Genomic DNA, 24,145 nt, shown 5'->3' on the forward strand with positions numbered 1-24,145 from the left:
GGGGGGTTGCAGGGCACAGGGAGGGGCTGGAGCAGCTGGGAGCGGGTGGGGTTTGGGGGCACAGGAAGGGGCTGGAGCAGCTGCGGGGGGGTGGGGGCACAGGAAGGGGCTGGAGCAGCTGCGAGTGGGCGGGGTTGGGGGCACAGGAAGGGGCTGGAGGAGCTGGGAGCGGGCGGGGTTGCAGGGCACAGGAAGGGGCTGGAGCAGCTGGGGGGGGTTGCAGGGCACAGGGAGGGGCTGGAGCAGCTGGGAGCGGGTGGGGTTGCGCGGCACAGGAAGGCATTAACTCCTCCGTGCCCGGCCGGGGGGGCTCTCTGGCTGCAGTGGCGTCAGCTCAGGTAGGGGTTATTGGAGGGTTGCTGGTGTGTTCCAGTTGGAGGGGGAGGGGCAGGAAATACTGAAGAGATGGCAACTTGTGGGGAGTTAGGGCTGGAGGGGGCAGGGAATACCCTGGGTGAGGAAAGGGAGGGGGACAGAATGTGACAAACCTGCTGGGACTTGTTAACATGGGCCTAGATCCTCAGAACAAACACTTGGGTCTTGGGGGAGAAAATTCCCTAATTTGTGAAACAGGAAATAGAGAAACCAACCCCCTCAGCAGGGCTGGGAAAACTGACCAGACTTCCAGTGCTGAGCCCTCAGCCTGCTAGCCAGGGGCTGGTGTGACATGGAAAGGGGACCCCCACCAGGGAGGTGTAGGGAAGATGTCCCGGCCCCTCACATCCAGCTGCTGGCAGTGGGGAGGGTGTTGGGTTCCTACCATGGGGTTGTATCAGCCCCTGGCTAGTAGGTGTGTGATGGATCTGCAGGCAGAGACAAGGGGTCTCTCTTTGTTCTCTCACCGTGGTGCCCCTGGCTGCTCTCAGCAGTGTGGGGACAGGACTCTGCCGACTGTTTCTCTCTCAGAGCTTCCATTTGATTGGCTGCTTTCCCCCATGAATAGTGGGGCTATGAGTGGGGCAGCAGGTATTGAGTGTTGGACTCTTGCTCTTTCAGGGGCTGGTGACCTTTGAGGAGGTGGCTGTGTATTTCACCAGGGAAGAGGGGGCTCTGGTGGACCCCACTCGCAGAACCCTTTACAGAGACATCATGCAGGAGAACTATGAGAAGGTGACCTTGCCGGGTAAGGATTCCCGTCCCCTCGGTTCTTAGAAGGGGAAATGAAAAGTTTAGGTTCACACCACTCCCACAATGCCACCTCTGCTCTGTCTGGTTTCAGCAGCGCCCCGACATGCCAGTGACACACACACTAGTCCTCTGCCCTCCCCTGTTACAGAGCGCTCTGGGAACAGAGCAGTCCAGCAGAAAGTCTCACAGCTTCTCTTTGCTAAGATAATCGGGTTCATCTCCATCATAGCAAACAGAAGCTTCCTCCCCCTGGGCTGCTCTCCAGTACTGAACCTCCTGCACACAGACCATCTCAGACTTGCAAAGTGTTACCACCCCTTTGCCCTCAACCTGAGTTTTCCTTGTGAGTCACTGCCTTCACTTACCCCTCACTAAGCCCCACAGATCACTCGAACATATGCCACCAGGGTGCTGACAATCCCCATGGCAAGAACACACCCTAGGGCACCTTTGCTGACAAAGCCTACAACACTCAGCACGGAAATGAGGTAGAATTGACCCCCCAAGTTTCACATGCACCTCTCTGCGTAGCACAGGCACAACTCTGCCCAGCTGCTCCAACCCATCCCTCCATCAGCCAGTCACAGCTACAGCTGGCCCAGTGCACGCAGCTGGAGGCATGCGGATAGATGCTGGGATTCCCATCTGTGAACACAGCACAGACAATGGCACGTTCTCTTAGTCTTTCATCGGATCGATTATAGGTTCATAGCTTTGAAGGCCAGATGTGACTATTAGGTCATCTACTCTGATGTCCTTTATACCACAGACCATAGAATTCATCCCGTTACTGCTGCATTGAGCTGAATACCTGAGTCCCTGTGGCAGTTTGTTAACCTTTGAACGGCCCACACAGAACCATCCTCAGTGGTTCTTGCCAGCTGCAGGGTTAAGAGTTGGGGGCAAAGTTAAGGTTGCATTGAAGCGGGGGGGGGGGTTTACATTAACTTCTCATTTCCTAGTTCGCAGAGGTTTGTTTAGTTACCATCTATACTAGAGGTGGGCAAAGTACACTCCTGCCTCCCTTGTTTTCTTTCCCTTGAGCAGGGTTTCCAGTTTCCAAACCCTCTGTGATCTCCCAGCTGGAAGGAGGAGAAGAGCCGTGGGTCCTGGATCTCCAGGGTTCAGAGGAAAACGAGATCCTGAGAAGTCCCTGGACAGGTGAGGAAACATTAAACCAACCCAGAAACTGTAAGTGCCTGAGAGAACCAGCTGGGATTCCCCACACAGACTCTGTGAGCTCAGGACAGTCCCCAGCAGATCTCACTCCTGGCTTCTTACAGATGGTGATTGACACCTTGGCTGGAGCTGCCTCCCTTCCGACTGAGTGTTCGGATGGGGTGTGGGCAGGGCTGGCCCTAGGGAAATGGCACCCGGGGCAAACTTGCATTTTGGTGCCCCTTGCTCCCATGGGCATGGCACCTCCCCATTCCCTCTGTCCCCCATGGGCTCGCCAGGCTCCCCACTCTCCCTTCCCCCCAGCCCCTGCATTGTGCCCCCTTCCCTCCAAATACCTGCTCCCCCTTCACTCCTAACTTCTGCCCCCTCCAGCCCCTCCCAACACCTGCCCCCTCCTGTGCCCCAATGCCCTGCACTGTGCCCTTTCACCCCAACCCCTTCCCCTCCCTCCTGTGCCCCTAATCCCAGGACTGTGCCCCCTTCACTCATGCCCCCTGCACCTCCCTCCTGCACTCTGAACCCCTGCGTGGTGCATACCCCCTTCACCCCAAACCCTGCCCCCTGCACCTCAATACCTGCCCCTTCCTGAGCCCCCAACCCCTGCACTGTGCCCCCTTTGCCCCTAACCCTTGCATCCTCCTGCACCCAAGTGGGGAACCTGACCTAGATGCACAAAGCAGCTGGCATTGCTGCTCACTCCCCCACTGGACTGCTGCTCCCCTGCCCCACGCAGCCCTGGGGGGCTGGGAGAGGGGAGCAAGGAGCGACGTCAGGGCTGCCTGCACTCAGGTCACTTTCCCTGCAGGCTGTGTAAGGGGAGGGCAGGAGAGCAGCTGCTCCTGATGTCTCAGCATAGCCCAGGTGGGGAAGTGACCTGCATGCAGGGAGCCCTGGTGTGTGTGTTGGGGGGGACTCTGTGTGTGTGTGTGTGTGTGTGTGTGTGTGTGTGTGTGTGTGTGAAGGAGAGGATATGAGGAGTGTGTGTATGTTGACGGGCGTGTGTGAAGGACTGTGTGTGTGGAGAGGCCCCTCTGCTCTGGAGCAGTCACCTGGCTCTGACGGCTGGTCGTCCAACTGCCCCCTGCAGCTCAGGTCTCTTCCACTCCCCCACGCAGCTGCTTATCTGCCTCCCTGTGCCGTTTTCATCAGCCCAGCGAGCCTCTCAGCAGCAGGTCAGATGGGAATCCAAACCCTGTGCCCGGCACCCCCTTGGGTGGGACACCCGTACGGCCCACCCTAAAGGCCGGTCCTGGGTGTGGAGCAGAATTGATCTCCTCCACTCTCCCCTATGGGGATGAGTTTGGGGGAATTCAGTCGCTGATTTTTAATGTCTGTCTCTCCGGCACTTACTTGGGTTTGCTCTCTGCCTTTCCATCCCCAATTCTGAGATTTCTCCTCTCTTCTAGCAGGTGATGGGGTGGTGAGGGAGAGCGAGGAGCAGAATCCTCACCAGGAAGATGCTGAGCTTGCCGAAGTGCAAGGGGAATTACTGCGAAGATCCAAAGGGAGCGTGACCAGCCCCCGTGATCAAGGAAAAGCTGATGAAAGTTACCAGAGACGAGAGAGAGCAGGGAAACCACTCAGAGGAGAGAGTGGATGAACCCATTAATTGTCAGGGAACTCACAGGGACCTCAAGGAAACTACATCCCAGGAGAAGATCCTCACGGAGAAGCGAGAGAATACGTGTAGTGAGTGTGGGAAAAACTTCAATTACCATTCAGGCCTTATTCGACATGAGATAATCCACACAAAAGAGAGACTCTACGAATGCTGTGAGTGTGGGAAAAGCTTCAATCGTACCTCTGCCCTTAGTAGGCATCAGCAAATACACAGAGGAGAGAGACCCTATGAATGCTGTGAGTGCGGGAAAAGTTTCACTCAGAGATCAGCCCTTACCTCTCATCAGACAACGCACGCAGGAGAGTGACCCTATGAATGTTGTGAGTGTGGGAAAAGCTTCTCTCGGAGCTCAAACCTTACTATGCATCAGAGGATCCACACAGGAGAGAGACCCTATGAATGCAGTGACTGCGGGAAACGTTTCACTCACCTCTCCTCCCTTATCTCTCACCAGAGAGTCCACACGGGAGAGAGACCCTATGAATGCAGTGAGTGCGGGAAAAGCTTCTCTCGGAGCTCAACCCTTATTACACATTACAGAATCCACACCGGGCAGAGACCCTATGAATGCTGCGAGTGTGGGAAAAGCTTCACTCATAGTTCAGGCCTTTCTAAACATCAGAGAATCTGTAAAGGAGATAAACTTCATAAAAACCTTCTCTAGACCTGTCAGAAGATTTTTTTTCTTTAATTCTTTTGACAGTTCCCAGATAGTGATTGTTAAGACCGTTTGTATCTTTTGCCCACTGTAGTCCCTCAGCTCCCACATGAGTTGCGCACTTTTGAAGCTCGCCTGTCTTTGGGGTGGATCCTGTGGTCCTTTCTATCAACTCCATTGTCCTGCGAGTCATGGGAGTGGGTGTCCTTTCTATCAGGAATGTCATCACCCCAGGTGGGGGAGATGGGGAGTGTCTTCAACCAGCTACGTTGAGATAAAATCTACCTGGGTCTCATCACTGTGGTTGCCATGGAGTTAGCTAGCTTGAGTTCACTTTCCTGATGTAAAAAGACAGCTATTCTTGCAGTAAAGACATGGGCCATGGATAGTGGGTGGGGTTATCTAGCACATTTCCTCCTGATCTGCCTAACCACCATCACATTTCCTTGTCTAAACAAATCTGGAGATTCACATTTATACTCCTCCTCCCAGTGCAAAGTTATTGTTCCAGACGTCAAGTTCCTGTCTGAGGACAGATTGTCTCATTCCCAGTTGTTCTCACATTACCCTGGATTGTGCAGAAGAGCAGTTATTTTGTTGACTTTTTTCTCATGTAAAATATATTTAAATATGATGAAGAACTGGAGCAGTGTCAGGGAAATAAGGGTTATTTCAGGCTCTGTGACACTGGAAGGAGATGGGGCGACTCAGAGATTCCGTCCTTCCCCATCACCCCAGAACTGTTACCTTGTGTCTGAGCCATGCAGAGTTCACCCCTTTATATTCCTTCACTTCCCAACGTGTCCGGTGAGGTCATGTTCTTGGCTGTCCATGCTTGGGAATGGTGCTTGGACGTCTTTGATCCTAAATCAGAGTCACTCTGGCAGGCAATGAAAGTGTCACAGACCTGGAAGGGGATTTCAAATGGATCCCAAGCACTGTTCAAATCCCCTTTTCCCTCTATTGGCAAAGCTACTTCTGGGAGGGTCAACTGTTTTTTCCGCCTGTTCTGTAGGTTCTAAAACTTCTGTAAATAACACTAATGAGACAGTGCTGGGTGAAGCAGGTTTCAGTGGATCAGGGGAGAATTTCTCATCCTGATTCTGAGACATCAGATGTAACCTAGTCTGGAATTTCACTTTAAATTAAAATGAAAGTGTCTTCTACCTCTTTGTGATATGGGTTTTCTATCTTTCATGAAGGCTCCTTGTTCATATAACTGCATGTAAGTGTTGTTTGACAGATTGTAGCTCAGATTTATTGGGAAATTTCAGGCAGATGACCATCATTTTTTACTTTAGGTTTGTTTTTTCCCCTATCCCTGCATGATGACATGGAGAAAATTCAAATACAGTTCAGTCAACAGGAGAGAATACTCATAGCTGGTGGACATATTATCAGAGAAACAGTCTGTTTTTAAATCTCCACTCTGAAAAGGTGAACAGCAGCAGACCCCAAATGGTGCAACTGACGGAAGTAAGTGCACATGGTCACAGGGTAGTTCGATTGTTTGTCAATATTGTCTCAGATGATCCAGGGATAGAATTCCACAGCAATTGACTTGGAACTAGGCAAAATGCCCAGGTATTTGATTCCCAAGGTATTTGTGACCCAGTCCCTACAGGAGGTTACCTCTGAAGAGATCTCCTGGCTAATCCCAAAATTTGGGAAATGCTGTCTGTGATGAGGTGCATCAACCCTGCATTGGCACTGCTAGGGTTAACTGCACCCTGTGGGTTGAAGAGGCCACACTCCCTCACCCTCACAGATGAGGAACTGTGAAACTGCTTTGAGACAGGGATTCTCACCATCAACTGATTGGCACTTACTAGACAAGGGAGTGGGCTCCTTGGGTAAACCAGAAACACCAATTGCACCTTCTTTTCTTTTAACAATTGAATAGCAGAGCTGATTTTTGATTCTCTTAAGAATCGGAGTTCCAGGTTCCTGAGCTGAAATCTTGAAAGAGCTGTGCTAGCTAGTGGAGGAGTCTGAAGCTATATTGCAGAGCAGAGCAGCTGATGGAGAGGAACAGTTTGTGGGATGGTTGGAGTGGCCCATAGAGTGAGGTGAGCTGAGCAGTTTTTTGGGACATCTGGAGCAGATCACAGGTCGGCTGGTGGTGCAGAGCAGCTGATGGACTGAGCTGAGCAGTTCATCGGGAAGGCGGAAGCAGAATCACACTGCCCCTGGGACGGGCCTGAGGCAGAAGGACTGAGGCGAGCCGGTGCGGCTCCCCTTCCCTCTCAAGGAGGGTCGAGCCCCGGCACCGCTCTACTACAGGCCATTAAAAAAGCTAATGCGGTTTTAGGATGCATCAGGCGAGGTATTTCCAGCAAAGATAAGGGGCTGTTAGTACCGTTATATAAGGTGCTGGTGAGACCCCACCTGGAATACTGTGTGCAGTTCTGGTCTCCCATGTTTAAGAAGGATGAATTCAAACTGGAACAGGTTCAGAGATGGGCTACTAGGATGATCTGAGGAATGGAAAACCTGTCATATGAAAGGAGACTCAAAGAGCTTGGCTTGTTTAGTCTAGCCAAAAGAAGGCTGAGGCGGGATATGCTTGCTCTTCATAAATATATCAGAGGGATTAATATTTGGGAGGGAGAGGAATTATTTAAGCTTAGTACCAATGTAGATACAAGAACGAATGGGTATAAACTGGACACTAGGAAGTGTTAGACTTGAAATTAGACAAAGGTTTCTAACCATTAGAGGAGTGAAGTTCTGGAACAGCCTTCCAAGAGGAGCAGGGGGGCAAAAGACAATCTGCCTTTAAGATTAAGCTTGATAAGTTTATGGAAGGGATGGTATGATGGGAATGCCTAATTTTGGCAACTGATCTTCGATTCTCTGCAGATAAGTATGCCCAGTGGTCGGTGATGGGATGTTGGATGGGATGGGATCTGAGTTACTGCAGATAATTCTTTTTTGAGTGCTGGCTGGTGAGTCTTGCCCACGTGCTCAGGATTTAGCTGATCGCCATATTTGGGGTCGGGAAGGAATTTTCCTCCGGCGCAGATTGGCGGAGGCCCTGGAGGTTTTTCGCCTTCCCCTGCAGCGTGGGGCATGGGTCACTTGCTGGTGGATTCTCTGCAGATTGAGGTCTTCAAACCACAATTTGAAGACTTCGATAACTCAGGGATAGGTTAGGGGTTTGTTATAGAAGTGGATGGTAGGGTTCTGTGGCCTGCTTTGTGCGGAGGGTCAGACTAGATGATCACATTGGTCCCTTCTGACCCTAGAATCTATGAATCTATGAATCTCACAGCAGCCGCTGGTTAGTCAGGTCAGGCTCCATCACTGGGATGCTGGCCCATTTTCCTAGCCCCACCTAGGGGGGTTGTTTCCTGTCCCACAAATTAGAGCATTTCCACCCTCTAACCTCATGGGTCTGGTCCTAGAATGGAAGCCGCATATTAAACCAGTCCCAAGAGGTTTGCCACACCCTGGCCTCCTCCCATTCTCCACCCCGGGAATTTTTTGGCAAACTCCAACCTCCAATCCAGACTGCCCAAAGCTCCCCTCTCCTGTGTATTTGCTGTCCCTCCCCTCCAGCAGGAACCCACCAGCCCCCTCCACCGATAATCCCTACCTGAACTGGCTCCTCTGCAGCCGTTTCCCTTCCCTGTCCCATGGGAGGATGGGATGAGCTGGAGCGAAACATGGACGACATCCTGCAGCCTGGCAGGGCGAGAAGGGCAGTTGTGGAGGTTTCAGAACAGGCTTTAGTTCATGTCACATCACGATTCCCCCAGGATCTTTCCCTGCACAGACACAGCCCAGATTCTGCCATGCTGGGAACATGCTCCATCTCTTTATTGCAGGGGAGATCTGCCCCTCCTGCCAGGCTAAGCCCACAGGGAGATTTTTCAGCCTCCCCAGTAATAAAGTCTCTGAACAAAATGCTAGAAAGGAGCAGAACCAAAGGGACTGGGCAGGCTCCATAGGGACACTGGCTCCTCCCTTCCCCTCCTGTTCGGCCATATCCTGTTTCTGGCAGAGATCGGCCACCCCATCTCCCCCAGAGGCAGCCATGTCTGCGGGCTCCCCCAACCAGCACCTACTAACCACCACCCATGTTGGGGGAATGATACAGGACAGCAAATTACCATCTAACCAAGGACAAATTGCTGCAGATAAAACGGGCTGGGTTCACATCCCAAAGCTGAGGAGAATTTAAGAATTATGGAGAAAATAGGGAAAATAAGAGACTAGAGAGTCAATAATTGTAGGGAAAACAAGAGATTCTCCTTGGATTTACTAGCCACATGTGGGGAGGGGAGAGAAGGGGAAGAACTAGAGAGAATTGCTATCAGGTTTTGAGACGGAAAGAAATGGCACAAACAGGCAAAGGATGCAAGTAGCTCACCCCCGTGACCATAGGCATGCGCAGCACATTTCATTAGGGTGTGCACCCAGGGAGCCCCACCCCATCCACTGCCTCCCAATTCCTGCCGCCTGGCTGCCCCCCTCAGAACACCCAACGCCCCCCTGCTCCTTGTCCCCTGACTGCCCCCTCCTGGGACCCTGCCCCTAACTGCCCTCCAGGACCCATCCCCCTATCTAAGCCTCCCGGCTCTTTGTCCCCTGACATCCTCCTCCTGAGACCCCCCCACTGTAACCGCCTCCCTAGGACCCTACCCCATACCTGTCCCCCTGACCCTTATCCACACCCCTGCCCCCAGACAGACCCCCGGGACTCCCATGCCCCATCCAACCTCTCTCTGCCCCCTGACAGGACCCCCAGGACTCCCGACCCATCCAACTCCCTCTGCTCCCTGCCTGCCCCAACCCTGCTCCACCCCCCAACAGGCATCTCCCAAACCCTCAACCCATCCAACTCCCCTGCTTCTTGTCCCATGACCGCCTCCTCCAGAGACCCCCCGACCCACTAATCACCCCCCCAACTATCCAACCCCTCCACCTCCTGGCAGCTCTGTCCAGTGGCTGCTCCCACCCACACACTCAAAGTGGCAGAGGAGGTTCCCTCTCCTTCGGTGGGAAGGTTGCCTTGTGGTTAAGGCACAGGACTCAGGCTCAGGTGTTCTGGGTTTGAGTCTCTGCTCTGCCACAGACTCCCTGCTTAGCCTTGGGAAAGTCACTGCATCTCGTTGTGCCCTAGAGCCCACCTGCCAAATGGGGCCAATGCTGATCCTGCCTCCTGGGCTAAATCCATTCATGGCTAGGTGATGGGGGGGAAATGGAGATCCCAATATGGGGAGATTGGGGCTGAATTTCTCCACAGCCGGAGAGTGAGAGCCAGCTCCACAGGGGGGATGGGAGTGAGAAGGGCTAGGGTAGCTGCACACAGAGTGGGGTCAGGGCTTCAGCCTTGCAACTTCTGCCACTAAGGTGGCTGGGGCTTCTGAACTGGGGACTTCAGCCCCACATCTTCTGCCAGGGTCCAGGGCTTCTCCTCCCTGCCCCAGGGTGGCTCCTCTCCCCCTCCATCCCTCCCAGTGCAGCTTCTGTTGGGGTCTGGGCTTCTCCCTCCCCCCCACCCGCCTCCCAACCCTGTGTGGCTTCTCCTCCCCTGCCCAAGCTTGGCGCTTCTCCCCCTCCCCACTGCAGCTCCTGCAGGGGCCTGGGGCTTCTCCTCCCTGCCGCTCCCTCCCCAGCGTGGCTCCAGCCCAGTCCAGGGCTTCTCCTCCCCAACTCCAGCTCGGCTCCTCTCCCCCCGGCCAGTATCTGGAGCTTCTCCTCCCTGCAACCTACCACTGCCCCTAGCCGGGCTCCCTGGGGCACCCAATGCTGCTGTGGCCGGAGCTGAGCCTGGCGGGCAGGGAGCAGCAATTCATGCGGAGGCCATGGCAGAGCTATCAGCTCGAGAGGTGGGGGGTAGCCCCAGAGAAGTGGGGCAGGCTGTGCTGCTGCTGGCGCCGCACCCCTGCCCACTCCGACCCCTGAGGCTGTTTTGGGGGGGAGTGACTCAATCAGCCCCCGCAGGAGCAGGGAGGGGGGAGCAGCTGAGCGGAGCCTGCCCAGCAAACAGCTGATCGCAGCTGCGCATAGGCTACCCCCAGGGAAAAGCTCAGCTGGACATAGGTATCTGTGCCCCCATGAATTGCTAAGCCCTCCAGGGACCCCTCCAGCCTTGACATAGGTATCTGTGCCCCCCACAACCCCCTAAGCCCCCCAGGGACCTGTACAGCCTGGAAGTTTTCATCTGTGCACCTCATAAACCTCCTAATCTCCCCAGGACCGGTCTAGTCTGCACAGAGGTATCTGTGACCTCCAGAAACCCCCTAAGCCCCCCAAGACCCCTACAGCCTGGAAGTAGGTATCTCTGACCCACACGAACCCCCTGAGGACTCCTTCAGCTGGGATGTAGGTAACTCTACCCTCACAACCCCCTAAGCCCCCCAAGGGACTCCTACAGGCTGGACATAGGTATCTGTGCCCCCCACCTCCTAAGCGCCCCTGGGACCCCTATAGCCTGAAGTTAGGCATCTGTGCCCCCCACGATTCCCTAAAGCCCCCTGGGACTCTTACAGCCTGGACGTATGTATCTGTGACCCCCACAAACGCACTAAACCCCCAGGGAGCCCTTCAGTTTGGACGTAGGTATCTCTGCTCCCCACAACCCCCAATCCCCTCGGGACCTCTACAGCCTGGACGTAGGTATCTGTGCCCGCCCTGACCCCTAAGCACCCCCGGGACCCCTATAGCCTGAAGTTTGGTATCTGTGCTCCCACAACCCCCTTAAGCCCTCCAGCCACCCCTCTAGCCTGGACGTAGGTATCTGTGACCCCCATAAATGCACTAAACCCCCCAGGGAGCCCTCCAGTTTGGACGTAGGTATCTCTGCCCCCCACAACCCCCAATCCCCTCGGGACTCCTACAGCCTGGACGTAGGTATCTGTGCCTGCCCCTACCTCTAAGAACCCCCAGGACCCCTATAGCCTGAAGTTAGGTATCTGTGCTCCCACAACCCCCCTAAGCCCCACACCCACCCCTCTAGCCTGGACGTAGGTATCTGTGCCACCCACGAACCCTATAAGCCCTTTAGGGACCTCTCGAGCCTGGACATAGGTATTTGGGCCCCCCACAAACCATATAAGCCTCCCCAGAGACCCCTAAAAATGAGAGAGAGTTATCTCTGCCCCCTACGAACCCTTAAGGCCCACAGGGACCCCTACAGCATGGAGATAGGTATTTCTGCACCCCAGAAACTCCCTAATCTTTCCTGGGACATCTCCAACCTGGACGTAGGTATCTGAGCTCCCCACGAACCCCCTAATCCCCCCCGGGACCCCGACAGCCTGGATGTAGGGTTATGTGCAATGACAGCCCCTCTATGCACCCCAGTAACATCTACAGCCAGGACGTTGGTATCTGTGCCCCCCATAAACCCCCTAATCCCCACATGAACCCCTACAGCCTGGACGTAGGTATCTGTGCCCCCCACAACTCGCAAAGCCCCCCAGGGACCTTTACAGCCAGGACGTTGGTATCTGTGCCCCCCATAAATCTCCTAAGCCCTCTGGGACCCTTCCAGTTTGCACATAGGATCTGTGACCCCCAGAAACCCCCTAACGCCCCAGGAACCCCTACAGCCTGGACATAGGTATCTGTGGCTCCAACGAACCTCCTAAACCACCCAGGACCCCTCCAGCTAGGACGTAGGCATCTGTTCCCCCCTCAATCCCTAATCCCCTGGGGACCCCTAGACCCTGGACGTAGGTATCAGTGTCTGCCCCGATCCCCTAAGCACCCCCATTACCCCTTTAGCCCAGACCTAGGTATCTGTGCTTCCACAACCCCCCTAAATGCCCCAGCGACCCCTTCAGCCTGGATGTACCTATCTGTGACCCCCCACGAACCCCCTAAGCCCTCAGGGATCCCTACAGCCTGGACACAGGTGTCTGAGCACCCCACGAAGCCCGTAAGCTCCTCGGGACACATCCAGCCTGGATGTATCTGAGCCCCCAGTGAACCGCCTAATCTCTCCGGGACACTGACAGCCTGGACCTAGGTATCTGTGCACCCCACAAACCCCCTATAGCCCCGAGGACCCCTCCAGCCTAGATGTAGGTATCTGTACCCCCACAGCCTCCCTGGGACTCCTATAGCCTGGAAGTTCCTATCCGTGCCTCCCACAAAACCCCAACCCCCCTGGGACCCCTCCAGCCTGGACATAAGTATCTGTGCACCCCACGAACCCATAAGCACCTGTAGGGACGCCTACAGCATGGACTTAGGTATCTGGGGCCCGCAAAACCCCCTAAGCCCACCAGGGACCCCTACAGCCTAGAGATAAGTATCTGTGCCCCCTCGAACCCCATAAGCCCCTCCTGGAGCCCTCCAGCCTGGACTTAGGTATCTGTGCCCCCCACGAACCCACTAAGCCCCCCAGGGACCCTCCAGCCTGGATGGAGGTATCTGTGCCCACCAGAAACCCACTTAGGCCTCCAGGGACCCCTCCAGCCTGGATGCAGGTATCTGTGCCCCTCACAAACTGCCTAAGCCGCCCCCCCGGGAACCCTCCAGCCTGGACGTGGGTATCTGTGCCCCCCCAACATACTAATTCCCCCTGGAAGCCCTATTGCCTGGACGTAGGTATCTCTGTCCCTCACAAACCCCCTAAGCCTCCCAGGGACCCCTACAGCCTAGATGTATGTATCTGTGCCCCCCAGAAAACCCCTAATTCACCCGGGGACCTCTACAGCATGGATCTAGGTATCTGTGCCCCCCAGGAACTCCCTAAACCCCCCAGGAACCACTCCAACCTGGACATAGATATCTGTGCCTCCCAAAAAAACCCTTAGACCCCAAGGGACTCCTAGAGCCTGGAGATAGGTATCTCTGCCGTTCGCAAAACCCCCTAATCCTCCCCGGAACCTCTCCAGCCTGGACATACATATCTGTGCCCCCCACAAACCCCCTAACCCCCGGGACCCTTCCAGCCTGGATGTAGATATCTGTGCCCCCCTGACACCCTAAGCACCCCTCACAATCCCTATAGCCTGGACGTAGGTATCTGTGTCCCCTACAATACCACTAAGCCCCCCCAGGGACCCCTCCAGGTCATACAGAGGTATCTGTGCCCCTCACCAAGTCCCTAAACCCCCAGGGACCACTGTGCTCACCACAACCCCCTAAGCCGTCCAGGGACCCCTCTAGCTCGGACGTAGGTATTGGTGTCCTCCACGAAACCCCTAATCCCCACCAGGAGCTCTACAGCCTGGACGCAAGTACTTATGCCCCCACAACACCCCTAACTCCCCCAGGGTCCAGACCATCCTGGACGTAGGTATCTGAGACCCTACGAACCCCCTTAAGCCCCCCAGAATGCCTCCAGCCTGAACGTAGCTATCTGTACCTCCCATGACCCCTAAGCCCCCCAGGGATCTCTACAGCCTCTACGTAGGTGTGATGCTCTGTGCATTACCCTGCATGGCCACACGGTGACACTATTGCTCCATGCGGGAAATACTCTGTGCATTACCCTGCATGGCCACAGGGTGTCACTGTTGTTCCATGCAGGAAATGCTCTGTGCATTACTGTGATGGAGTAGGGACTGTCTGTGTGGGGGATGGGAGAGCAGCGGGACAGATGAGGGACAGAACCTAAGCCTGTAACTGGAGCTAGGCAGCGAGGAGGGGGTCAGCACCTTTGCCCAGGAAGCTGGACTCAGGAAGGGGTCGGCTGGAGGGAGTTAGTTCAGTTTTGGTTTGGAGCTGGGTTGTTGGAATTCAGGGAATCCCAAACTGGGAACTAAGCTTCCTGAACCCCCAGAAGGACTCGATTGAGGGGTCCTGGTTGTGCCCAAAAGCTATGCTGTATCCTTCATTCCTGTTGGCCAAAAAAACCTTCTGTTTTACTGGCTGGCTGAGTCACTGTGTGTCCCAGGAAGAGAGGTGCAGGGCCGGATTCCACCACACTCCGTGACAGACCCTAAGCCCCTCCGGGACCCCTGCAGCCTGGACGTAGGTATCTGTGCCCCCACCAAACCCCTGAGCCCCCCAGGGACCCCTACAGCCTGGACCTAGATATCTGTGCCCCCCACGAACCCCCTAAGCCCCCCAGGGACCCCTTCAACCTGGATGTAGGTGGAACCCTTCTGCCAGGCTGAACTGATAGCAGCAAGGACTGGGTTCAATACATGGGGGTCCCTTCCCTATAACGTAATGCAAACCAGCTCGAGCCCTCACCCAGTGACATGGGAAAATTTTACATACGCACCCCTAGGTGCCTCAAAGAGGCAATACTTCCCCTCTCACAAGCACAGAGTCTGGGTGTGCAGAAAACATTTAATAACGTGAGATAAACAACATAGCATTAAATTGGGAAAACACCTCAACTAGGCCGTGTCCTTTTCCCTGGGCTCTAGAGTCTAGCAATCCCCAAATCACCCCAAAACTCCAAAGTCCAATGCTTCAAATTTTTCAAGACTCCAGTAACCCCAAAATCACCCACAGTCCCGCAGCCCTAGAGTTCAAGAGTCTATCTGCAGGGTTTTTCCCCTGCCAGCCTTGGTAGAAAGGGGAACCTTACGTGGTCCACTGCCAACTGCCCTGCCTCTCTGTGGGATTCTGCTTCCACCTTCACCACGAACTGCTCAGCTCCATCCACCAGCTGCTCTGCTGCGCAAGCCGACCTGTGATCTGCTCCAGCTGTCTCCAAAAACTGCTCCACTCATCTCACTCCGTGGGCCACTCCAATTCTCCAACAAACTGCTCCTCTCTATCAGCTACTCTGCTCCACAATATAGTTTCAGACTCCCTTACTAGTTAACACAGCTCTTTAGCGATTTCAGATCAGGAACCTGGAACGTCAATTCTTAAAAGAATAAAAAATGAGTTTTATTATTCAACTGTTAAAAAAAGAAAAAGATGCAATTGGTGTTTCTGGTTCACCCAAGGAGCCCACTCCCTTGTCTAGTGAGTGCCACTCAATTGATGGTGAGAATCCCTATCTCAAAGCAGTTTCACAGTTCCTCATCCACACAATCAGGGTGACAACACTCCACATCTCATGCCCCAACAATGAATAAACTGGGGATACCACAGCTGCCAAAGCAACCATCCCAGGCTGCCGTGGCCATGTCAGGCAGGGTGGGTGTGCCTATGCAAACACGATCAGCCCCTGAAATTCTTTTCCACACTCGCCATAATTCAACACCAGATGACAGGGTGGAGTTCATCTTGATTCTGCTTACATAGGTATCTGTGCCCCTCACAACCCCCTAATCCCACCAGGACCCATCTAGCCTGGATAAAGGTATCTGTGCTCCCCACAAACCTCTAAGCCCCCCAGGGAGCCCACAAGCCCTGATGTAGGCATCTGTATGCCCCACACACCCCCTAAGACCCACAGGACCCTTCCAGACTGTAGGTAGCTATCTGTGACCCCCAGAGCCCCACAAAGACCCTCGGGACCCCTACAGCATGGATGTTTGTATCTGTGACCCCCACAAACCGCCTAAGCTACCCAGGGCCCCCTACCATCATGACGTGGGTATCTGTTCCCCCCCCAACACATCTAATTCCCCCCGGGACCCCTCTAACCTAGACATAGGTATCTCTGACCCCACGAATCCCCTAAGCCACGATAGGACCCCTCCAGCATGGACATAGGTATCTGTGCACCCACAACCCTCCTAAGACCCCCAAAACCCCTCCAGCCTAGACACAGGTCTCTGTGAACCCCACAACCCCCCTAGGCCACGATGGGACCCCTCCAGTCTCGACATAGTTATCTGAGCTCCACACAACCCCCCTAAGTCCCCCGGAACCCATCTAGCTTAGACGCAGGTATCTGTGCCCAACATGAACCCCCTAAGGTCCCTAGGACCCCTCTTGCCTGGATGAATGTATCTGTGCCAATTACAAACCCCTAAGCCCCCCCAGATTCCCTATATCCTGGACGTAGGTATCTGTGCACCCTCACGAACCCACTGATCCTCCCAGCGACCCCTACAGCATGGAAGTAGGTATCTGTACACCAAAATGCCCCAAAGCAACCCTGGGACCCCTACAGCCTCGATATAGGTATCTGTGCCCCCCCCCACAACTCCCTAATACCCCCAGAACTCCTCCAGCCTGGACGTAGATATTTGTGACCTCCAGGAACCCCCTAAGCCCTCCCCAGGACTTCTTCAGCCTCAACATAGGTATCTCTGCCCCCCACAAGCCCCCTAAGATCCATAGGGCCCGCATCAGCCTGGTTGTAGCAATGTGTATGCCACACAAACCCCTAAGCTCCTCAGGGCCCCCTCCAACCGGGACGTAGGTATCTGCGCAACCACAACCCCTTACGTCCCCCAGGGACCCCTCCAGACCATACGTAGGTTTCTGTGCCCCTCACCAACTCCCTAAACCCCCAGGGACCACTACAGCCTGGACGTATATATCTGTGCTCACCACAACCCCCTAAGCCATCCAGGGACCTCTCCAGCCCGGATATAGATATTTGTGTCCCCCATGAACCCCCTAATGCCCACTGGAACGCCTCCAACCTGGATGTAGCTATCTGTGCCCCCCACGACTCCTAAGCCCCCCCAGGGATCTCTGCAGCCTCTACATAGGTGTGATGCTCTGTGCATTACCCTGCGTGGCCACACGGTGTCACTGTTCCTCTATGAGACATGCTCTGTGCATTACCCTGCGTGGCTACACGGTGTCACTGTTCCTCTATGAGAGAAATGCTCTGTGCATTACCCAGTGTGGCCACATGGTGTGAGTGTTGCTCCATGTGGGAAATGCTCTTGGCATTACTGTGATGGAGTAGGGACTGTCTGTGTGGCGGATGGGAGAGCAGGGGGTGACTTTAGGACCGGACACGTGCTCAGCCTGTAACCTGAGCTAGGCAGGGGGGAGGGGGTCAGCACCTTTGCCCGGGAAGCTGGACACAGGAAGGGGCCAGCTGGAGGGAGTTGAGTTAGTTCAGTTTTGGTTTTGGTCTGGGTAGACCCGTGACAGACCCTAAGCCCCTCCGGGACCCCTGCAGCCTGAACTTAGGTATCTGTGCCCCCCACAAACCCCCTAAGCCCCCCAGGGACCTATACAGCCAGGACATTGGTATCTGTACCCCATATAGACTCCATAAGCCCCCTGGGACACTCCAGTGTGCACGTAGGTATATGTGCCCCTCAGAAACCCTCTAACCCCCCAGGAACCCCTACAGCCTGGACATAGGTATTTGCACTCCCACAACCCCCCTAAGCTCCCCCGGGACATCTGCAATCTGGACGTAGATATCTGTGCCCCTCACAAAACCTCTAACCCCCCCGGGACTGATACAGCCTGGACATACGTATCTGTGCCCACCCGAACCCCTAAGACCCCCTCGTACCCCTACCGCCTGGACATAGGTATCTTGGGCCCCCACAAATCCCCTAAGACTCCCAGGATGCCTCCAGCCTGGACGTAGGTATCTTTGCCCCCCACTAAACCCCTAAGCCCCCCTGGTAACACTAAAGCCTGGATGTAGGAATATGTGCCTCCCACGAACTCTCTAAGCCCCCCTGGTACCCCTAGAGCCTGGAGATTGGTATCTGTGTCCCCCCATACTCTCTAAGCCCCCCCGGGACCCCTATTGCCTGGACATAGGTATCTGTGCACCCCAAGGCCCCTAAGATCCCCTGGACCCCTACAGCCTGGATGTAGGTGTGACGGTGCTGCCTGTGGGAGCCAGTTCAGGTCACTCAATCAGGGTGAACTGCAAACAAAACAGGGCAGACAAATCCCAAACGCTGGTTGTGATTTCAATACTTAGATTTACCAAGCCAGCACAAAACAGCTTCTCTAGTACCTCACTGGTTACTTAGAAGTTTAAACCACGCAGTTCCCTTAAAGTACCCAGCCTCAGGCCTCCGTCCAGACACACCTGTCAGATATGATGATGATTCCTGAAAATCTTACTTCATCATATAAAAGAAAAGATTCTTCCGATCCCAAAGGATCAGCCACATACCCAGGTTCAATTATAACTTAGATCTCACCCAGAATACATGCTATAGCCAATTCTTATTAACTAAGCTAAAATGTATTAGAAAAGAAAAGAGAGAGAGTGTTGGTTAAAAGATTAATAGACATATAGACTTGAATTCAATTCTTGAGGTTCAGATACATAATAGAGGTGAGCTTGTAGTAGCCAAAAGTCCTTTTAGAAATAGTCCATAGGTTATAGTCCAATGTCCATATTCAGGGTGGCTCCAGTCAATGACTGAGGATCTCAATCCTTGTGGCTTAAGGTTTCCCCCTCTTGAAACCCAAAGCAGATCTGAGATGAAGAAGGATCGTGTCCCAGGGTTCTTATACATTTCCAGCAGCCTTTCAGCCTGAGAAAACAATAGGCTTAACTCTCCTTCCAAACATCCTGGCAATTAGTACAGGGTAATTTATTCATCAAACAGTTCAAATACAGGTTACCACAACCTTCAAAGAGATACATAGACAATAATACTATTTCACTCAAGTATCATCATAAATGTTAATATTCCTTTTTTGCTCTTTGAATTAAAACTATAGTAATAGACAAGACTTGTTTGTTTACATCACAAGACCTGAGTAAACATCTCCCCTTCTACCTCTAACACTGCAGACTTGCATTTCAAAGCTCTGTTCATTTTCATATCTTGCTAACCAGTTCTTAAGGTTCACCCACGGGTCAGGTCAGTCGGTGAGGTGAGTTAATTAACTCTTTCTGGCCCTGTCACCTTTCAATGAGATATTAGATTATACTTATAATGTCTCAGTCTCGCTGAGTCGACTGCTGCAGCTCCCCGTAGACTCTGCCTGTGTCTCTCACTGAGCTGGAGTACAGCAGGCGAGGGGAGAGCACTCGATGTGTTGTATCTACACTAGACACGATATATCGACCCCCGCTGGATCGATCGCTGCCCACTGATTCGGCAGGTGGTATAGACATACCCCGAGTATCTGGTGATTGGAGCTGGACCCCGGAGGGGGACACATTGAAGGAACTCAGGGGTTAAGGTGCCTCTATTGTCAACTATTAGGGCTGCTGTGACTCAGAGGAGGGTGCTTGACGCCTGGCAGGCTTAGGCACCGCAAGCCTGGGAGGTGGGAGAAGTGAAGCGGCTACGGTGTGCTCGGGGTGCTCTTGCTCGGAGCAGGGGTGAGCTGGGGCAAGGGGAGTGCTGCAGGGCAGAGCAGGGGAATTGCCACAAGAGGGACGCCTCAGGGTGGAGGGGGAAGCTGCCATGGGTGGGGCGCCTCAGAACGTGGGCACGGGGAGGGGGAGGGCGGAAGGTGGAAGTTTCTCTTAGGGCAAGAAACATCCTTGCACCGGCTCTGCCCCATGCCCTGCCTGCAGCCAGCCCTGTAGCCTCTGCCCTGCCCCACCAGCCACATTCTCCCTGCCCTGCCTGCAGTCAGCCCCACAGCCAGCCCCTGACACACCCTCTGCCCTGTCTCCAGCCAACTCCTGCAGCACCTTCGTCGCCCTGCCCAAAGCCAGCCAGCCCCCGCACACCCCCAGCCTGCACTAGCCCTGCACCCCCAGCCCTGCCTACAGCCAGCCTCGCACCCCCTGCCCTGCCTGCAGCCAGACTCTACCTCCACACAACCCCATGTCCACTGGTGCCCTGTAGTCCACAGGGCAGTAATCCTGCATCTCTGGTTCAATGAGGGGAGCAGGGAGCAGCTGGGACCCACACCTGTGCACATCCAAGGTTGACCAGACAGCAAATGTGAAAAATTTGCATGAGGGTGGGGCGTAATAGGATCCTAGATAAGAAAAAGACCCCAAAATTCGGACTGTCCCTATAAAATCAGGACATCTGCTCACCCTAGCACACCCCCAGGACTCCTGAGTTCCATTGCTGGGTTTCCTGTTGGTTCCACTGCTGGTTGTTTTCCTTTTCCTGGGGAACTTTGGGCAAGTTGCTCCCCCATCTAGGGCTCTGTCCCCAGCAGTTAAATGGGGATTTCATACTTTCCCGCTATTGGAAAGTGCTGGGAGAATCCCCCAGCCAAAGCTGCTCTGACAGTGCTAAGCAGCATCTGAGCATTCAAGGGAGGAGCGCACTGCCCAGGAGAAGTGTTTGGCTCTGGGGTTTCACTTCAGCCCACTCTAGAGAGAGGGACCCAACCATGGAGTTTAGCTCAAGAAGACCAAGTCTCCAATTTGTTAAGGGTGTTTTGAATTCCAATCCTGTGCTCCTAAGTGCTTCATGTCAGCTGCAAATTTTAGAAGCATGGTCTCCACTGCATTTTCCAAATCATTCATGAAAATATTGAATAGTACCGGATCCCGGACTGATCCCTGTCGGATCCACTAGGTACACCCTCTCCGTTGGACAGCCAAACATGGAGAAGGGCTCCTGGAGTCTGGGCTTTCAAACAGCTCTGCACCCACATTACACTGATAGCAGCTGGACTGCATTTCCCTCGTTCACTTGTGAGAATGTCCTGCGGGACTGTGTGAAAAGCCTTAGTAACACCAAGCAAGATCCCATCTACCGTTTACGCACCTCCACCAGGCCCAGAACCCTGCCGAAGAAGGAAAGAGGATTGGTCTGAAATGATTTGTTCTTGATAAATCCATGCTCACTCGTCCTAAGAACCAAATTATCCTGTAGGTGCTGCTGACAAACTGAGTATTTAAGAATGTATTGCAGGATCTCTCCAGCTATGGTAGTGAGGCTAGCTAGTCTGTAAGTCCCAGGGGTCTCTTTGTTCCCCTTTGAAAGACGGGTCCTGTCTTGTTCATGGATGGGAAGATGTTCTTTTTCAGGGATCTCAGACGAGAACTGAGGCACAACACTTGGTTTGTTAAGGCCCCAAAAATGGAGGCAGGAACCTCTTCTCTCCTGCTGGCAAAGAACCCCAGGAACCTAAAAGATAGGGACTCACATCCTTGAATGGGCTTTAAAAAAGGCACTGGTTAAAGATTGGCCCTGACCATTTCCTGTTTCCACAGACTAGACATTTAAGCAAACTTTAGAATTTCTTGGTGCTAAACACTGTGAAACTCCCCTTTCTCCTTCACACAGGGCTTTAACGCACCTTATCTCAGTCAGGCTCACAACTGCCCAGAGTTCGAGAACTGTCCCTGTTCCCATTGGACAGATGGGAGGAGCCTGAGGTCCAGAGAAGGGGAGTGACCTCCCCAAGTGCCTACACAGCTAGGCGGTGGCAGAGCCAGAAAGAGAAGCCACCACTCCTGACTCCTGTTCTAACAGACAACAAACCGCCCCAGAGGCAGGGACAGAGCCCAGGAATTGAGATGGTGGAGAAATTTCATTGCAACCGTTTCTGTCAGAATATCCCATTCAGGCTAATCCAGTTTGTTTCTCATAATCATAACAGGTGGGATGAAAGTTCTTTGAAAAGTATTTTGTTGCAAAACAAAAGCATCTCCTGTTTGTCACAGTGTGTTAAATTGTCTCGTCACACACAAAGAGGAGACACTTAGATCTCAAACATCAGACAAGATGCTTAAGTCTGAGGTAAGTCGTTGCTGCTCTTTACAATTTCATAATAAAAACATACAAATAAAATAGACTATTTCAGCTATTCTATTATGTGTTAATCTGCTCTGAGTAAACGTGATAGGACACCTCATATTATGCCCTACTCCTAGTGACACTCTCCGATGGATCCCCATCCTCCACCCACCGTGAGGTAGGTAGGAGCGGATCATTATTATTTCTACTTGAAAGAGGGAGAAGCTAAGGCTGAGAAAGGAGAATTGACTTGTCTGAGGTCACACAGCCAGTCACTGGCAGAGTTGGGAATAGGACCCAACAGCCCTGATTTTCAAACTAACCATCGGATCTTGAATTTCAGACATTGAATGACCCGAATAAAGTGCTCTCAGATGAGCTCCAGACCAACAGCAGTGACAGTAATTATTCAGCAAGTATTTGAGGAGAACTGCAATGTTAGAGAGAATCATCAACTACTCAGAGACCATTAATGCAGTGGAGGAGCAAAATTCATCAAACATAGAACTGGTTCTGACTTATTTACTTAACCTTAAAAGAGAACAACAAAGATCAGAGTCTCCTCCCTGTCAATAACCCCCTGTTCAGTCAATCAGGGTAGAGACTGAGAACGGGAGGCTGAGGGTTCTCACCAGAGAGCCCAAAGGATGGCCCACGTTAATGGTGGGGATCACTGCCCGAGCACTATTTCAGCCTCACATTTTTGGCTGAACCTTCCACAGTGGGAGCTGCAGAGCACTCCCCCGCAACACACACACCCTCCTGGTGTTGGGAAGGGAACAGGAGAAAGGACAAAAGAAGCAAGAGACGAAGAGAAAGGAGGGAGGGAGGGAGGGAAGAAAAGGTGAAACCCTAATGTCCCCAGTGATTCTAAGGGACAAAATCTCAGGTGAGCAATAAAATTCTGCCTCCTTAAGCTCGTGTTTTCCATACCTCGAATTCAACTCTCACCAGATGGATCAGACTGAACAGGTTTCAAACATCCAGGAGGCTCTTACCTTCTAAACAGGGACGGATGGTCTTTAGTAAAATCACTAAAAGGGAAGGAGAAAACTCGAAAGAGATTCCTCCTGGCGCTCACGCCCGTGAACCCGAATACTCTCTCAGTCCTCAAAGAGAGACCTGGAGAAGGAGACTTGCTGAAGCAAAGCCACAGGGGTCTCTGAGGTTTCCCTGGCCCCTCGTCCCTGTCCTGCCAGGCTGATGTCAGCATCTCTCTGTGAGGTCACCACCTCCTCACCACCTTGGAGCAATAGTCTGAGGTCCTGCAAAAGGCCTTTGTGATGTCACTGCCACACCCCTCCCTTGCTGTGCCAATGTTCTGTTCCTGGCCAGGCACTTTGCAGGTTTGAGCTACTCCCTGTGGATCACCCCACTCGAGGAGCGTTCGTTCTAGGCAGCAAGCCAGTTAGACAGGAAAACATCAGATGCTGCTGCCAATGCTACACTCAGTTTTTCAGAAATTAGTCGACTTTATGGCATCTAATCTGACCCCTGCGTATCACAGGCCTCCTGTATGACACAATAGCTACTTTTGGGGGAAAAACATTCCAGAAAGGCATCTGGTCTTCATTGAATGACATCAGGAGATGGCAAATCCACCACTTTCCTTGGTAACTTGTTCCCGTGGTGAATCATCCTCACTGTTGACTATTTGTGCCTTAGTTGTAATATGAATTTGTCTCTTTTCACCTTCCAGCCATTGGCTCTTGTGGTGCCTTTCTCTGCTCTATTCAAGAGTCCTTTGAAACCCAATATTTTCTCTCCATTAAGGCCCTTCAACTCTTCAGTGAAATCACCTTTCAATCTTCTTTTGAGAAGCTAAACAGGTTGAGCTCTTTCAGTAGCTCACTGGAAGGCATTTTTCTCCAGCCCTCAGAACATTTGGTGGCTCTTTGCTGCTCCAGCTCCAATTTCACAACATCTTTTTCAAATGAGGACACCAAAACTGGAGGCAGTATTCCAGTATCAGTCTCACTGATGCCTTGTCACCTCCTGTGATGTTACTGACATAATCTGTAACTTTGTAGATCACTGTTGTGACCACTGTTCTATATTTTCAGCCAATGTTGTAGAAAGGTTGTTGTGTAAGGGGTCTATGGAGAGGTTGTGATTGGCTGATTATAATTATGCTAT

At 53.1% G+C, this 24,145-nt stretch overlaps 2 protein-coding genes and 1 long non-coding RNA gene across 15 annotated transcripts in view; 2 read left to right on the plus strand and 1 right to left on the minus strand.

The window, feature by feature from the left end:
* LOC127039341 (zinc finger protein 436-like) overlaps positions 1-24,145 on the minus strand; it is a 782,343-nt gene that overhangs the window by 21,255 nt on the left and 736,943 nt on the right. The window lies entirely within an intron of this gene.
* LOC127039472 (uncharacterized) overlaps positions 1-24,145 on the plus strand; it is a 591,654-nt gene that overhangs the window by 21,152 nt on the left and 546,357 nt on the right. The gene's annotated exons all lie outside the window — the stretch shown is intronic.
* On the plus strand, positions 951-4,014 carry LOC127039459 (zinc finger protein 641-like). 3 transcript variants are annotated; one of them, XM_050933227.1, is made up of 3 exons: positions 951-1,123; positions 2,176-2,319; positions 3,714-4,014. In XM_050933227.1, exons 1-3 carry the CDS (start codon positions 1,090-1,092, stop codon positions 3,905-3,907), a joined length of 372 nt encoding a protein of 123 aa, XP_050789184.1. In that variant the 5' UTR covers positions 951-1,089; the 3' UTR covers positions 3,908-4,014. The 3 variants fall into 3 exon arrangements, with proteins under 3 accessions (XP_050789184.1, XP_050789185.1, XP_050789186.1); XM_050933228.1 differs by having other exon boundaries at positions 2,176-2,289; XM_050933229.1 differs by having other exon boundaries at positions 2,176-2,289; positions 3,717-4,014.

This window comes from Gopherus flavomarginatus, chromosome 23, assembly GCF_025201925.1.
Source record: "Gopherus flavomarginatus isolate rGopFla2 chromosome 23, rGopFla2.mat.asm, whole genome shotgun sequence".
NCBI classification, from domain to species: Eukaryota; Metazoa; Chordata; order Testudines; family Testudinidae; genus Gopherus; species Gopherus flavomarginatus.